Source organism: Hippopotamus amphibius, chromosome 6 (genome assembly GCF_030028045.1).
Source record: "Hippopotamus amphibius kiboko isolate mHipAmp2 chromosome 6, mHipAmp2.hap2, whole genome shotgun sequence".
Classification (NCBI taxonomy): Eukaryota; Metazoa; Chordata; class Mammalia; order Artiodactyla; family Hippopotamidae; genus Hippopotamus; species Hippopotamus amphibius.
The window spans coordinates 101,587,762-101,605,158 of NC_080191.1; the positions used below are offsets into that span (position 1 = coordinate 101,587,762).

The 17,397-nt window shown below is 40.7% G+C and overlaps 1 protein-coding gene across 1 annotated transcript in view; it reads right to left on the bottom strand.

Annotated features, from left to right (window-relative positions):
* The window catches only part of ATP2C1 (ATPase secretory pathway Ca2+ transporting 1), a 124,639-nt gene extending 110,330 nt beyond the window's left edge, over positions 1–14,309 (bottom strand). Inside the window, exon 1 of the mRNA XM_057737888.1 lies at positions 14,079–14,309. Coding sequence (XP_057593871.1) covers positions 14,079–14,186 — 108 coding nt within the window. The 5' untranslated portion in view covers positions 14,187–14,309. The remainder of the gene's footprint in view (positions 1–14,078) is intronic.
* Positions 14,310–17,397: the final 3,088 nt, after the last annotated feature.

The following is a 17,397-nucleotide window of genomic DNA, read 5'->3' on the forward strand; positions in this document are numbered from 1 at the left end:
GTTGGAGATGAGGGCAGGTCGGGGTGCAGGTGAATGAGGGTAAGAAAGGGAAGGAGGAAAAGTGAGTATGAGTTCATGTCTAAGAGCCAACTCTGCACTTCATTATTTCCATGGAAAATAGACGTAGAATATTCCATATTACATAGACCCCAAGATTTGAGATAAAAACGTACCCATCAAAAACTTTCAAAACTGGCGTCATTCATCTCGGGCCCAAAATATTTTGTCTGTAGTAAATATATAATAAAAGACCTATTGAATAAATGGATAATCTGGAAAATGGTCATCATAAAAAAAATTTGTTGTTGAATTAATAAACATAATCCCAACTTTACTTTGCTTCTTGCTTTCTATGATCAAACTAAAACATGAGCTTCTACTTTCCTTTAAAGCAAAGAAAAATTAAGGGATTTTCAAAGGTTTAAAAGTGAACTCACATCTCCAGACCATAAAGGGGTTAGCTAGGACAACCTGATCTGAAGGGGAATAGGTATTAATCATTACAAGAAGTGTTAAATATTAAGCACCGCCCAGAACAAGTGCAATTTCACACTTCAATTTTGAACTCAGGTAACCATTTGAAATTAAAAGACAGCAATGTTGAGGTAGCTGCTTCTATGCAAGTAGAAAATTTCAGCTTAGCTTGTGCTTTGAATCTTGATAGCATATATATCAATGCCTGACAAAGTCAAAAACACTGGAATTCCCAGCACAGTCTTGAGTAATTTCCTTAGGGACCACAGTATCTACTCTTAATTCTTAAGACAAGACCACTAGCAGACTAGGTGTAGGCCACAGGTCTTAGAATAACCAAGTAATTTAAATTGCGATTGGCTGGTACCTTCTACTAACTTTGAAAGCCTTGCTAATGGGTTGGTTGTCATAAATAGTTGAAATTATTGGACAGATTCCATAGTGTGTCTGCTGGCCCCCTGCTGTGTTTGCAGTAATAGCCTAGGCCTCCTCCCTTCATTTAAAGGCTTTCTCAATTTCACATCAGAAACATCTTAAATCTCTTTTTACTCTGCTGCAGGCTGGGTCTGAGAGAGCCTTGGGAAAGGTTGCATTTCCTCAGACCTCCGAAATGCTTCATTTTTCACTTAAAAGTTTTCCACCCAGCCATTTTCTAGAAGTCAAATATTTTTGCAAAGCTTGCATCTTTGCCCGAACTTGTCCCATGTTCTTCCAGGCCCCCTGCAGAAATCATTTCTCTCCACTGTGCTTCCTATTGTGAGAACAAATGAGGAAAAAAGGCACAAAAATGCCATTATGATAATAAATGAGAGGGAAATCCACAGCCCAGAAATTGCCCAAGGCTTTATGAAGATGCTGAAGTTTAGCCCTGGACAATCGAGCGAACAGACCATACTCCTGTTGAGCATCCTACACAAAATAGGAAAACCTGCACCAAAGAGATGGTTTGTGAGGTAGATGATAGAGAAGGGGAATTACAAATTGGCAGGAAGGAGCTTGTGCAACAGAAGCAAATTGTAAAAACTTCAGGTTAGAAAATCCATCACTACAAATAAAGATCAGGTGGAAAATTAGATTAGCAGCATTTACAGTATGCCCTCAGACTTTATTTTTGTTTTTTTGATTATAAAAGACAATGATTATGTAGCCTATTTCAGAAGATATTTAAAATAATTTAATATTGCCAAATGTCCTTTATTTGGGGGTCTAGGAAAATGAGGATTCTGGAAAGAAGAAAAGCTTTCTACAAGCCAGAAACAAGTATGCTGAAGTGCGAACTGGCGGCTTAAACCAGTCCAACCAGTCTGCGGCTCAAAAAGTTGAGTGCAAAACTATTTCCAAAGAAATATATTTCACAACTACTGGGATTACTGGTATTCTAGATGGGCAGTGTCCCACTCTAGAATGTATAACAGGAAGCTGACAAACTAGAAATGGCATCAGGCCCTATGAAGAGAGTAAAGGCAACTCTGTTCTATTCCAAATGATAAAGTGCATCTTGTAATGTACGTTACAGTGATCTGCAAATATCCCCCTCCAGAATCCTTAGTCTAAGCTGGTATTTCTCAAAGTGTGTCCCTCCCCCGCCAACTAGCAACTTCAGTATCACTTGGAGACATAAGAAATGCAGACTCTCAGATCCTACCCAGACCTACTGGGTCAGAAATTCTGGGGATTGGACTCAGCAATATATGGTTTAACAAGCCTTCCTTTTTTCTCCATGATTCTCAATTCTGGGAAGCACTGCAGCCTTCTTGTTCACCCTCTTCTTCATGGAAGAGCCAGTACCAAGGATGGCAGAGAAGTCATGAGAGGAAGCCAAGTCCTTTAATATATAATTAAGCCATCAATCAACCAACACTGGAGCTGGTCCTACTACAGGACTTCTGATACTGTGAGATAGTAAACATTTTTTGTTACTTGCAGCTAGAAGCATCCTAACTGATAGAATCTTAAATGAAAAAAATAGTTTACTTTAGATAAATAGGTTAAAATGTTAGTTGGTGGATACTTAGGCTGCTCCTATAAAGTTAAAAGAATTCAATATAATATGATATGTCCAAATGATAAAATAAATTACTTAAAATGCTAAAGGCAATGTTAATCAGTAGGTAGTTAGAGAATAAGATGTAAGGCAAAAACACTGAACAAGAGAGTATTATCTGTTTTTTAACAGATTTCCATCCTAGCATAGAAAGTAAAAAATTGGCTATTGGTTGCAGAAGCTGCTTTGACAAGTTTTCTTATTACTAATTAGGAGTACTTTAAAATTATGTAGCTGCACATTATACTTGGAAACTCACTAGATTTTAGAATTTTTATTTTCTTATGTAGTTGTGTGCCCTAGCACCAGACTTTTTCTTATTTAATTCTTCAGCCAATGACTACTTAGTGATAGATTCTACTATGAAATTGTTAAAATAAAAATTAAGTTTATGGCCTCCTAAAGCATCACAGTCTTTTTTTTTTTTTGACACTTGACAAAGATATTTATTATTTTGAACATCAACTTGCTTCTATTTTTTGACTCAAAGCATTAAAAGTTAAAAAGCTATGACTTTTGTTTAAAATCTATGTGTATTCTTCTCTAGTTTAAATGATTAAATTGCTCGTTTTAACCCTGGAAAATTGCTGCATAGGTAAAGATGCCAATGTTGCACATTTGATTAGCGAATTTAAATTACTTTTAGGAAACTGAGAATCAAGTTTCACTGAACAGCCAGCAAAACTACACATTTGTTTAGGGCTTTTTAGTTGACATAATACTTCCATGTACATAATTAAGTTTAATTCTCACAACCTTATGAAGTTAGCAGACTAGATCGTATTAATTGCTTTCTATAGCTGACAAGGCTGAGACTCAGGTGAAGCTCCTTTCATAAAGAATTTCTCACTATTTAAAGTCAAAGCCAGGAGTCAAATATCCATCTTGGCTTCAATTTCCTTAATGCTTCCACAATGACCATTAGAGAATATAGAAGAAGCCGCCCTCTGAATTACATTTTATACTTTGTCATTTTGTTTTGTTAAATTCTTGCATCTTTAAACTCCATGGGCACCTTGCAACCTTGATAGTTATTAATTCCTGAGCCTAGAGTATCTGCACCGTAGCTCATTTGATGACATTCAAGAATGTATTAATTAATGACTTGATTTTAGAACAGCCTTGGTCATTGTCTGCATCTATTCGTTTGTTCTTATTTAACCTTTGGACACCATCCATGGGGAAGTCATGCTCCAACCGGAAGATGTTATAGAATCCCTTGGATTTATCTTCTCAGAGTTGAAAATTACTGTTAAAATGGGGGCGTTATCTTATGAGTAAGTAATCACAGACAGGCATTTTAGAGAGATTAATCAATAAGTGAGACGTTCATTAACATGCTTTATTGAAAAATCAACAGAATACATATTAAGCACGTGTTCTAAGTATCTAAATAAGAGCCACTAAACAGCATTAGGAATACTCATTCCATCTTTCCAAGTTGTAAAATGTTTCTTTGTTCTGAGTCTTTATAATTATATCTACATATTTACTAGAGTAGGGACAAGGGGAAAATTGAGAGGTTTGTTTTTAATGCTAAGACCTCATAATGGCTTTAGATAGTAGGGAGGACATAACAACTATTCCACCTTTTTATATTCCATAATTTAAATCAACAATTAAAATGGTCAGTTCTGCCTCAGTTTAATCAGTAAACAGCTACAAAAGAACTAAAGAGATAAGAACATATTTTCGATTCTATTCTTATAGCATAGACACTGTTTCATGATTTCTTGCATTACTAAGCTTTCTGTCATGCTACCAAGGCTGGGGCCGCTGTGGCTGGAAAAGGTCAATAAAAACCTGTGAAGCTGTACGTCGTTGTCACCACCCCCCTGACTTCAGCAACGACTGTCCACCTTCTAAAGGGCACGTGTGCTATTCTTGAGAAGGTACAGCAACCCCGTCAGCTTTGATTTTCAAAATGTTCATCATCAAATGACCTACATCAGTAGTTCTCAAACAATGGTCCCCGCCACCTTAGAACTTTTTAGAAATGCAAATGTGGGGCTCCACCTCAGACCTACTGAATTAGCAACTCTGCAGGTAGGGCCCTGCAGTCTGTAGGTTAGTACTTCAGGTGCTAATCTAAGTGCTGATTTACGAGAAACATAAAACTTTCATGTAAAAATATTTCAATTGTGCTAACAGTCCTCAATTCTGAAGAACGACTGACAGTGTATATCGGAGCTTTACACTTCCTCCGGCATTCTTAAATCATAAAGGGCTTTGAACTTGGAGTCACCTGTTGGCTTAAGACCAGTTATTTTAAAAGAGCAAGGGAAAGGCATTAAGACCATAAAGAGATCATACTTCTCCCCTCTTAAGTAACTCTGGAGCATCACATCCGTATAGCCATGCTTTCGTACGGAAGAGAACAAAAGTGCAGTGCAGTGGCGGTGGAGCTAGGGTTGTGTCCCCAGCTATGAAGTCAGCCTTTGTTTTCCTATATCAGGTCAGGACTTTTGAAACAATGCTTCTTTGACCAGGTGTATCAGGCTTTGGCAATACCAGTTAGATGAAAGAAGGGGGAAAAAAGCTTCATAAGTAAAAAAATGCCATTCTTTTGAAACAGTGTATTCCTCAGAGAAATAGTTTCATCCCTCAAAAAGAAAACCATAGCTATGTAACATTTCAGAGGCTATAAAAAATTGTAAATGTATTAACAGAAATTGTATGTTGGACACAGAGCAAAAGGGTAGTTTTTCAACATTAGTGAAATAGAATTTTACGTTAATCAATCGCTTTAAACAATTTGATTATATACGACCATATGCACTCATATAATAAGACCAAAATACGGGGGGTGAAGGGGAAACTGAGACGAAGCGAGAGAGTAGCACAGACATATATATACTACCAACTGTAAAATAGTCAGTGGGAAGTTGTTGTATAACAAAGGGAGTCCAACTCGAGGATGGAAGATGCCTTAGAGGACTGGGGCAGGGAGGGTGGGGGGGACTTGAGGGGGGGAGTCAAGGAAGGGAGGGAATACAGGGATATGTGTATAAAAACAGATGATTGAACCTGGTGTACCCCCCAAAAAATAAATTAAAAAAAATAAAAAATAAAAAAAAATAAAAAAAATAAAAATAAAAAGACCAAAATACTTCTATAATATGCTTTACTTATTTTGAGGTGTACTTATAGGCCATAGTCTAGTTTAGTGGTAAATATTATAGTAGAGTTAATGGTACAGGACACAACTATAAGGACAGTTACTCAAAGAACAAAGGAAGAGAAGATGAATTAAGGATTTCCACTAAGAGGAAAATATACACAAGAAAGCTGGGTATTCAAATACATTACCAGTAAGAACAATTCAATAAAGAAATCCAACATAAAGGTGATTTTACCCAGAGATAAGTTGTAGTAACTATGTTATAACTGCAATAACATATGAGTTTACAAAAGCTTGATTACATCTCAATGAAATCTTAAAGATTTCTTTTCGTGCTGCTATAATTTTTCTACTGTGTAGTCTTTAACAGCAATAACATGCCCTTTCTCTATGTGTGTTAACTGGCCTGCTTGGAAGGATAATAAATTGTGTATTTAATATTAATTAGACCAATATAGGAGTTTTGAGATTTTCTGTATTTGCAAATAATCCCATTACAAATAATGTCTTTTGCAAATATAAATGGGGGTGGGGGACCTTTGAGTTTTAGCAGCACCAGAACATCTTCATCTCCATGGTACTACTTACTATAGAACCAAATACACTGAAGGGATATCCTCTGCTTCATTTAATGGATTTGGAAGCTCAAGCTGCTTAGAAGAGGATCTCATTCATTACTTTGGAAGCTGCCCTAAGGCATGGACTCTTGCATATTGTAGTAAAAAACCTTTTTCTTTGTTTTTTGTTTGTTTGCATACCATTCCCAGAGCTGGATTTTCTTGGAAACCAAGGAAAATTGTTTCAGGGCCCCTCACTTACAGGTGACCCTTTTAAGGTCCTAAAAGAGACCCTAGCAATGGTCTCATGGTTTGGGAAAATTCGCAAAAGATATTTTAACTGCACTTGGTTTTAGGGTACTTTTTCTGCTGACTCTTCCCCCTACACACCTCTCCTGGCGTGTGCCACTGGAGCAGCCAAGGGCAGAATTCTGGATCTGGCTTAAGGGAAGTTGAGATGGGGATACATTTAGATTTTATTTGGATTTAGTGATATATAAAGCTGGTTCATAGTCACGTCTCTGTATGGCTAGGTCATTGCTAGCTGTCCGGGTAGAGAAAGGACATCTAGGAATATTTCCACTACCTACAGTACTAAATCACAAGCCCTGAAATCTTTGTATAAATGTGTCCAGTGGTACCCAGCACCTGAAGTGCGCGGGTAGTAAAGGAGAAACAAAGCCATGAGCTAGTCTATGGAACTATTCTAGACTCTAATAAAAAACAAATATATTAACTATTCTAGGAGTATGTGAATTATCTTTCAATTATCTCTTTCGAAAATATTAGAAAGTCATGTTCACATGAAGTGGTGACTAAAGACTCTGCAGTCCAAAAATGTAGGAACAAGACATCTTAGGATGCATCTGTGAATTAGTAAAAATTCTTATCTATTTTTAGATTTTATGATGCTTACTGTATTTGTCACCCAAATTTGTAAATTGTTTTGATTTCATTCTCAGTCTTCACTTTGTATCCAATTAATATTTATAATTTTGTGTTCTTTTTCTTGTTTCCTCAAATTGAATAACCTTCAAACCTTTCAAAAATGTGGATCTCCACCTAAAAAGATTTAAGGTGTCTTTCCTGCACAGTAGTTATGGTGGTTTTATTTTTAACCCCTTTATCCTCAATTAATGAGAGAACACACCAAGGAAAAAGGGAGGAAAAGAAAGGAAGAGGCAAGGGAAAGAAGCGGGAGAAAGGGAACCTACCTGTGGGAGGCATCTCATTATGAGGGAATGAATCAGGCTGTAGAGTCAGACGGGCAAACCCGCAGCTAAAAGCTTCCTGCCATCACCTATAAGCTATGTGCTAAGTTGCCTCACCTCTTAAAAGCTCAGTTTTCTCATCCATAAAGTGGGGATAATACCAATTTTGTAAGGTTATTATGAAGATTAAATGACAACATATATAAAGGATGTCGCCAAGTACACATGTAAGACATTTAGTAAAACTTTTAAATTCCTTATTCTTGAATGCATAATCCAAGTTGTATTTCTTGAAATAACCTTACTAATATGTTGCCTTGAGGATGAACAGGAAAGAGAGAATTCCAGCATTTTTCCTGCTCTCTTCACAGCAAATTATGAGCAGTACAACATACGTGGGAAGCTCATTTCTTTTTCTGTTAAGACATGGAACTATTTGTACAAGGTGAGAAAATATGTCATCTTCCATTCCGAACAAAAGTTAGCAAGTAAAATGTTACAAACTGTCTAAGAAATGTGATAGGATAGCAAATTTAGAAGTCTGCATAAAAAGCTACACTGTGGTTCACAAAAAAAGAGTTACATTCGAATTAATGTGATTATTTCAAAGACAAAGGTTTTGGTGTTCATCCATTCCATCCTGTGTTTCAAAGGCGTTTGAGCACAGTAGATTAGGAAAGTTGAGGAGCAGATAACAAGATTAGAAGTAGCTCAGAAGTTAACTCAGGGTCCAGGTGTCTCCCAGGCGTGTCTAACACTTCACAGCTATAACAATTTGGACAAGAAGGGGGTGGGGGGGGGGGGCCACCTTCAGAAGAGATCCTAATAAGCAATTAGTTGTCAGCGCTACATGAGGAAAAAAAGAAGGTAAAAGAGGCTTGATATTAAGAAAAAAAAAGTAGTTAAAATGTCACAAAATAACCTGAAATTTCTCCATGTACCTGTTTATCAATGACTTTATAAGGATACTTAGCTATTTATCTTTATATTGGAGGGGGTTATAAAATCTATAAAAGTATGGGTACAGGTAGTTCAGTGGTGGTCAGCCTCAGAAAAGCTAGTCAGTGGTGCATAAGCTTTTCACCTGAGGTGTTTTCTGGATGTAGCTATATTTCCCTTCCTTGATGGAAGATGACATGCTACTTGAGTCTCCAGAGATGTTTGATTCTGTCTTGTTTGGCCTTAGACTCCAGAGCAACATGCTCAGTTTGCGGAGTATTTACCACTAACCGAATAAAACTAATGAACTCTATCTAGCTGGTGCACCTGTGCCCTCTCCTTGTTCCTAAGGTGTCTGAACTGTCCATCTTTCCGTTGCTCACTGCATCAGAATCTTGGGGCTGAAAGGGGCCTCGTGAGTCATTCAGTCTTTTCTCTCCTGGTGCAGAAACCATCACTACGACGTCCCCTGAAGAGGGTCATGTACCCTGCCCTCTGCAAAAGGGGGCCCATTGCTGTACCTCTCCTTTTTAGAAAGTCCATCTTTATTGTTGTATCACAGCCTCTCCCTGCAATTCTGCCCAATAGTTACGGTCATTTCCTCCAGAACCTCCCACATGCATCTCCATTTCCCTCTACAAATTAGCCCTGTGTGTCTTGTGAAGCACACAAGAAACAAATACATACACAGAACAATCCGCCCTTAAATTTCTTCCTCACGGAGCCTAACATTCAGGATTCCTTCAGACACCTCTGTCTCGGACTAGCATTCATTACCCCCTAGTCCCCTCCCCACTGCCACCTGCACCACCCAGCCCCTGAGAGCCAATTCCACAAACTTGTTCTCAGTGCCTTCCATCCAACACGCACTTTGCTTGTCCTCCAGGACATACTGGGAATCAAACAGCCCCACAAAGAGGTGTGCCGTTTCTACTGGGCTAAGGACAGCAATGAGAGTTATAAGGTGCCTCCAAAGTATGTGCTGAGAGAGAGGACCAAGGTGGGAAGGTCAGAAAAGGCTGCCCTCAGGGACCTCATATTGAGTTAAGATCTCAAGGAAGAGTAGGTATTAACTAGGGGAAGTTACTGAGGGGACAATTGACCAGCACCTGGCAGGGAAGCAGGGAGAGGAGAAGGGGACTATAGTTGGGGTGCAGAGAGCAGAGGGAGGCCAGGCGAGCTTGCAGCAGAAGTGTGCATTGAGGCGCTCCATGATGGGGAACTCTGTCTTTATCCTAAGAACAAGTAGAAGCCAGTGAAAGATCGGAAGCGTGGGGCTGGGGAGCTTCATGGTCAGGTGTGTCTCTAGAAGACCCTCCCTGGCTGCAGTGTGAAGAACCCATTAGGCAGGACAGCAGTGGCTGGAGGGAGACCAACGAAAAGGCTATCACAGTACTGCAGACAAGAAGGGAGACGGCCTCTTAGGCTGGGGTGGCAAGAGGGAGAAGTAGACTGAATGACTTGGAGGCATATTTGAGAATAAAATTGAAAGGATCTGCGGATAAATTAGATACTGACTGAGGGAGCAGAAAGTGCCAAAAATGACTCCTAGGTCTCTGCCTGAGTGACAGGATGGGTGGGGGTGCATTTTCTCAGACAGAGAAGAGAGGTTTGGGAGAGAGGAAGAGTATGAGAGTGGGTGCTGTGACCAGAAGGCCCTTAATCTTCACGCAAGCCATCAACTACAGTCCTCGGGCTGTGGAGTCCTGCAGACTGAATGTTTGCGTCCTCCGCACTCGTAGGTTGAAATCCTAACCCCGGTGTGACGGTATTAGGAGAGGGGCCTTCGGTAGGTGGCAGGTCATGCGGACAGAAGCCTCATGAGTGGCATCCATGACCTCATGGAAGAGAAGCCGGAGAGCTCCCTCCTCCCCTTCTGCCACGTGAGGACACAGCCAAGTCAGCATCTGCAACCGGGAAATGGGTCTCACCAGACACCAAATCTGCCAGCACCTTGATCTTGGGCTTTCAGCCTCCAGAACTGTGAGAAATGAATTTCTGTTGTTTATAAGCCACCCAGTCTATGGTATTGGTTACAGCAGCCTGAACAAACTCAGGCATGGAGAAAACCATCGGAGACTTTTTTTTGGTGAATAAACAGCTCTCTCTTTTTAAAAAAAAAAAATTCTCTCTTCAGATAGAGGAGACTGTTGCATTTACCATGATAAAATAGTTCAACTTTTAATGTCATATTTAATAGTCACAAATATTGAGGTTCAGCTTCATATTATCACAGCAATTTAACCGTCAGCGTTACCTTTATATAATCACACAAATTCCTCCACAGAGAAGGGGTAGAATCTCTGCCCTGTATCTTAAATTCTACAATACAAGGATCATCTTTTCATCCTGCTTCTAAAGATTTAAAGCTTTTTCCCTACCCAAGTGCAAGGACATGGGGCAAAAGCCTTTAGTTTTCCCCTGAGATATCATTTGAGCTATCAGTAGCATTTCATGACTTTTTTTAGAGGTTTTTTAAAATGGATAACTTTGGTATACTCTCAAGATAGAACCAACACACTTACTTTAAGAAGCTAAAAGCTCTTAATGTTTGTTAAACCAAGCCATAGTGGCATTCCTATCATCTTACCCTGAGGGGAAAGCCTGCTTAAGCAACCCTACACCCTATGCAATGTTCCAAATCTCAACAGAGCTTTTTGGGTGTGGATGATGGGAGTCAATTTTTATATGGTTATTCAGGGCAGGTACAAGAGGCACAATGAAGAACTACATTTCTAAGCTCCAAATTAAATCCAAATATTTATTTAACAACCCAGCATTGAGGTTAGCATTCACTAAGAAACAAAGCAAGAAATAAAACTTCAGTGATCCTGTTTGAACTGGAAAATGCTTCTTAAGCCATTGGAGAGCAACTTTAGAACAGTCTCCAAAACAAAATCTGGTTCTGATCCTTAATTAAAGTGTAGCTACCATACACGACCAACCCCCAAAGACCACTCTCCTCATTTTAAACAGACGAATCAGGGCAGGTCTTGAACCAGAAATACCTGCTATGACTGTAGTGTATGGTTTTTGCCTCATAAACACTTGAGCACAGCTCTTTCCACTAATTAAGACTGGAAGCACCACAGAAGGGCTACACTACATCAGATCCACTTTTACAACCTCAAATGAAAAAACTTGCTTAATCATCAAACAAATTCCACAAAAGAAGATGACAAAGCAGAGCTCTGGTTAGCACAGCATTCAATCCTAGCTCGGTCAACATTTGTGTCGGTATTTGTATGTAAGGACATCAATGGTAACATGATTGCATTTTCAGATAACAAGAATATGGAGAGATAGTAAAAAAAATTGTGTCTATTAATTTTGTTGGAAGATGATATTATACTAGTTCGAGGGTCTAATTCCAAAAATATATATTTATCTATAGCTATTGTATTGAATACGTGCCCCTGGCCCCCAAGGCCACCCTCCTCCACCTAAGCAGATTTACCATTAAATAGGCAAGACATGCCAGGTCAGCTCTTAGATCTTATTTCTTGTTCAGAAAGAAGTCTTTCTGTTCAAGAGACAGCAAGGCACCAGACCATCCCAAGCTCTTGTCTAAGAACTAGGCATCCTGTATTTTCTGATCCCTCATCTGCAGGACACATGGAGGAAGAGAGTCCAGTTGATGAGGACGCCGCAGGGCGGTATGAGCTGTGTGGCTGTCACTGGATTATAAGAGATCAGGCATGGTAGAATGGGTCCAGTATAAGTCAGGCAGACGGGAGTTCAAATTTGTCTGCAGTACTTTCTGGCTGGGTGGCCTTGGGCGAGGCCTCTTATAGTCTCAAAGTCTACCGCCCCTCTCCTTTGTAATGAGGATCCAGCCTCTGGGAATATAAAGATTAGAGACAGCCAACGCAGGCCCTAGAGCTATAGACATTACTAACCTCCTTTCTAACTTTCCAGTGAGCTTCCCAAGGTTAGCCAGGATTGACTCTGACCTCATTTCTCTAATTCTGTGAGACACTATGCCGCAGAGCTGTTAATTGGTTTCACAAAGGAATTGAGTATGTTATTTTTCTTATTTTCTCTGTTAGTTTATATAGCAAGTTAAGAAATCAGCACAATGCTCATAGCTGCTCCAGGTCATCCCAAATGGTTGTCAGCTGGGGAGGGGACCACCACTCAGTCCAAGTCAGAGGATCCTGTTAAATTCTAAGTCTTCTATATGCATTTGGTAACACTTTAAAAATAAACTTAAAAAAATAAACTGTACAAGCAATATAGCCACATCTCTGAAAATGTATAATACTGAGAAAAGGGGGTGGGGGGTGGGGAGGAAATCACTTAATCCACATTCCATACTTCTAGCCCCATCCTTTTAGCCTCCTTCCCCTCCCCACGGCTCCCTCCCCTCCCCCCATCATGAGGCCTGAAGAAACCCGTGGATGTGGACTTAGCCAGGGTGGCCAACCCAGAACAAGCACCTGGGTCTCTGGCTTTCCGCTTCCAAGGTAAGCGCATGCTGAGACTTGGAAACCAGGAGATCTCCTTGTAATCATGACATCTTGCCTAAATAAGAGACCATCTGGACCAGCCTAGCCCCCTTTGTGAGCACAGTCTGCATTTCCAGCGCTCGTAAAATCATTAAAGCATTGAGTAAGAGCAGTCTCCCCTCAAACAGTAATAATAATTCTCATTTCCCAAATTATGCATCGACTTTTGGGAAAACCTGTCATTAGAAGATTTTCTGTCTGCTGATCTTTGCTTTCCTGTCTTAAAAGTGTTTTATTAAGTAGGGCATCTTGTTCAAATACAGGACACTGCTACTGCCGCCCTCCCATGCAGTTCTGCAGTTCTAGTTACAAGCATGATGTACATGCAAGACTCTTTTGTGTCTTTGATGTGGCCACATTTGTCCTTCGCCACTGCCATCCTTTTTCCTCAGTGAACCACCAGATTTAAGTGGATCAGATACAGCTATTTCTTCTTACAATTTGCTACAGTTCAGAAAAGCAGTTTTTAGAAATGTCTTTTTCATAGATTGTAAGGGATAGAATGATATAAATCTCAAAACAATAAAATGAATGCACGGTTTTTAAAAAGAAGTGATCAAACATTTCAGCAGGTTTTTTAATGTTTAAACTCCCACATGCTAGGATCTACTACTAAAATCCTAACTTTTGATTGGCTAAAAAAGACTAAAACTAGCAGTGCTCCATCCCCTAACTTTCCCCCAAAAAGTGACTAATTACTGCTGAAAGATCTTCACAGCTCATTAGTAATCTTTTTAAGGCTATCATACTTACAGTCGACGCAACGTTTTTTTGTTTGGCAAATTAACGTGGCCATAAATATATACAAAAAGACAAGTGTATTTCTATTGCCTGATATTATTCCTTGTCGAGATATTAATAGTTTAAAAATTTGTATTTGAGGCCCTAGAAAATTATCAAGGAATCCACACAATTTAACTCTGATAGAGTAGTTTAGTCTAGCTTGCAGAAGAAAAGGGAAGCACGAGGTTTTTTTGGTCGTGTTGTTGTTGCTGTTGTTTTTTTACAGAACTTGAGCTTAATCTCAAGATCCAAATGTTCCAAGTTCAAATAAATCCCCCACACGCCTGCTTGCTCCTCTGCCAAGTCTGAACAACTGAAAGCAAATGCCGACTTGTGCCTGCAAACAGGTAAACTCGCAGAAAATAATCACTAAGCCACATAAAAGCAACACCCAGAAGCAAACCCCCATCACCCTTAAAGGTAACACAAACAAAATGGTACCTGCTCTTCGTCTCTTTGGTTTCTCAGCATCGATAGATATTTTCTAATTGCCTGGAGAGGATATTGTTTGAAATAGGAGAATCTTGACTGAGGCAACAGACTGTCCATGGTGGGGAAGGCACGGAGACCCTTACTTGCCCCTCCCTGTCCGCAGCCACATGAAATCTAGAAGCTGCACAATTCCTCAGATGCCTAGAGATACGCTTGCAGCCTGACCACTTTCCTGCAGACAAAGCAGATGGTCTTCTCCGTGCTGCTTCCTCTTTGCTGAAAGCAGACAGCCACGTCCCAGCACCGCCCTAAAAGCGTCCAGAAATGCAACGCTCCGAGGGCAGCAGGAGCCAGGACAAATCCAGGGGCTGGTCCGCCGCATGCAAATTGCTTAGTGGTAGTGATGTGACTGTCCTATTTCTAGCAACAGCGTTTGGTTGCAAGCTATGTTAATATTAGGTAGCTGGTGACTTTCCACACCCACAGAGTCTCATGAGCTTTCATCTTAATTCTTCTGACAGCTTTTCTAGCTCTTAAAGAGGACATGACATGTGTTTTTTCCTGTTTCCTTCCAGAATTCTTATCAGCATGAGCACACACAGACAACCCTCAGCTGCCTCTCAGCTCTAAAGTGTTGAATCATTCAGCCTTGAGAAGCATTGTTTTAGGGGATTTCTAAAAATAAATTTAACAAATTACTTCATTCTTCACTATTATTGGGGAGCTCAGTGTCAGCACTTAAGACAGTTGGTTTACACTGTCATGCATTATGCAACATGCCCAGTAACCAGATACTTGACGTCAGCTGAACAATAGCTGCAAACAGACTCCGCTCTGAGTTAAAAGGCTTCTCTCCAAGAATCCTTATCGCAAATCCACACGCTGAATCCGGGAACATTAAATTTCCCCAGGCTTTATTCTGAGCTTAAGGAAGAAAAAATATTATACATTTACTTTCTAACTATGCTTAAAAAAGAACACATGGTAAGAGGTCTGTGGTCTTAGAGGACATGAAATCATAAAATTTGAAAGTTCAATATTTCCTTAATACTCCATAGAAGTCACAGGGTTCCTGGACAAAGTCCCCAAGTAGGCTCTGCTATTTTATTACCCTTTTCAACTTCATGGTAGCTGGTTTATTTGATGAAACGTTTGGCCACTGCTGTGAGGGGCTGTCATGCAGTGACCAGGGTACACATCAGTCAAAAATCATGAGGCCCAGAGATTTGCTTCCAATGGAAAAGGAGAGCCAGTCTTTCCCTCTTCAGAGAGGGCACTGCAGGTGGGTTGTGGGGGGCACGCAGAGCTTGAGGAACCCATGTTGCAGCCTGGGCCGCCCCCTGCCCCCTGGACAGCCTCCCTGACACCCTGGCTGGGCCACTTGTCTTCAGGGAACACGCTTGATTGGCTCACGTGGGCTGTGCTGCGAGCGGCCCCAGCCATCTGTCAGGCTGGCGACAGCCCACTTGCAAGGTGATCTTCCAGCCTCACCAGAGCCAGGCTGGCAATTCCAAGAAGTCCTGAGCATAAGGCTGTTGGGCGGGCTGCTCAGACGAGGCCCTGCCCTCCCGCCCCTCTCCAGGGCGCTGCTGCCTGCTGCCCCATAGATGCTCTTGCATCCTCCTCCCCATAGGCTGGCAGCTCTAAGGAGGGTCCCAGAGAAGCCCCAGAATGCTAAGGGCACGGGTCATGCGCTGCCTGGCAGCTCCCGGGAAGAGGGGTGGCCCTCAGGGCATTGGGAGCAGGCAGAGTTCCATTTATATACACACTCCAGGAAGCCACAAGCTGCTCCATGGATTCTCTTTGTGAAAATATCTAAAATTCAGAGCCGCCTCTGATCGTGGGCAGAGCCACACCCCCACAGCACAGCTGGTGATCAAAGCTTCTTCCAAATGCAGCAGCGTGAGGCAGACCTCATTTCAAATGGTTGTTTCACAATCACTTTTCCTAGGTTGAGGAGAGTGATGAAAAGAGATGGGGAGGGAGAAAAAAAACCCAAACCAAAAACTTTACCCCGTCTAGCATAAAAAGCATAAAAAGCAAAGCTGGTGAAACAAATGCAACTAAAATTCCCTTAGGTGTTTAGTTGGTGATACATACAAATTGTGTCTAATATTTCCTGGGCCTTTGGGCCAGGCATTGTGTTAGATTCCTTACATGTATTATGTCATGTAATCCTGTAGCACCCTATGGGGCAACTGAGGCTCAGAGAGGGTAAACAACTTGCCAAGGTCACACAGCTACAAAGCAGAGAAGGAATTTCAACCAAACAAGCTGACCCCAAAGTCTCAGTTCCCAATCAGTACAATACACAGCCTCTCAGCCCACATCCAGAAATGGATTCCTAAGGACCCCTCTAAGGATTAACCTGAAGAAGGAAAGGTGTAGAGATGCTTTGCTAAAGGAAAATACAAATGTCGAAGATGGGATTTTACAGACCAAGATGATTAGGTTAGAGGCCAGATGCATCTTTATGAAAAATCATACAGCTTCCTATCCTAGATTCTCTATACATAAGGCTAATACTCTTAAAGAGTCCTTTATATGTAGTGAGAGAGTAGCATGGATGTATATACACTACCAAATGTAAAATAGATAGCTAGTGGAAAGCTGCTGCATAGCACAGGGAGACTAGCTCAGTGCTTTGTGAGGACCTGGGGTGGGGTGGGGGGCTGGGGAGGGTGGGAGGGAAACTCAAGAGGGAGGGGATATGGGGATATATGTATAAATATAGCTGATCCACTTTGTTATACAGCAGGAAACTAACACGACATTGTAAAGCAATTATACTCCAATAAATATGTATTTTACCCACTCCATTTTTCCTTCTCAAGATTGCTTTGGCTATTCGGGGTCTTTTGCGTTTCCATACAAATCGTAAGATTTCTTGCTCTAGTTCCTGACTTCCTGACTTCAAACTATACTACAAGGCCATAGTGATCAAGACAGTATGGTACTGGCACAAAAATAGAAAGGAAGATCAATGGAATAGAATAGAGAACTCAGAAGTAAGCCCAAACACATATGGGCACCTTATCTTTGACAAAGGAGGCAAGAATATACAATGGAAAAAAGACAGCCTCTTCCATAAGTGGTGCTGGGAGAACTGGGCAGCAACATGCAAAAGAATGAAATTAGAACACTTCCTAACACCATACACAAAAGTAAACTCCAAATGGATTAAAGACCTACATGTAAGGCCAGACACTATCAAACTCCTAGAGGAAAACATAGGCAGAACACTATATGACATCCATCAAAGCGCCATCCTTTTTGACCCACCTCCTAGAATCATGGAAATAAAATCAAGAATAAATGAATGGGACCT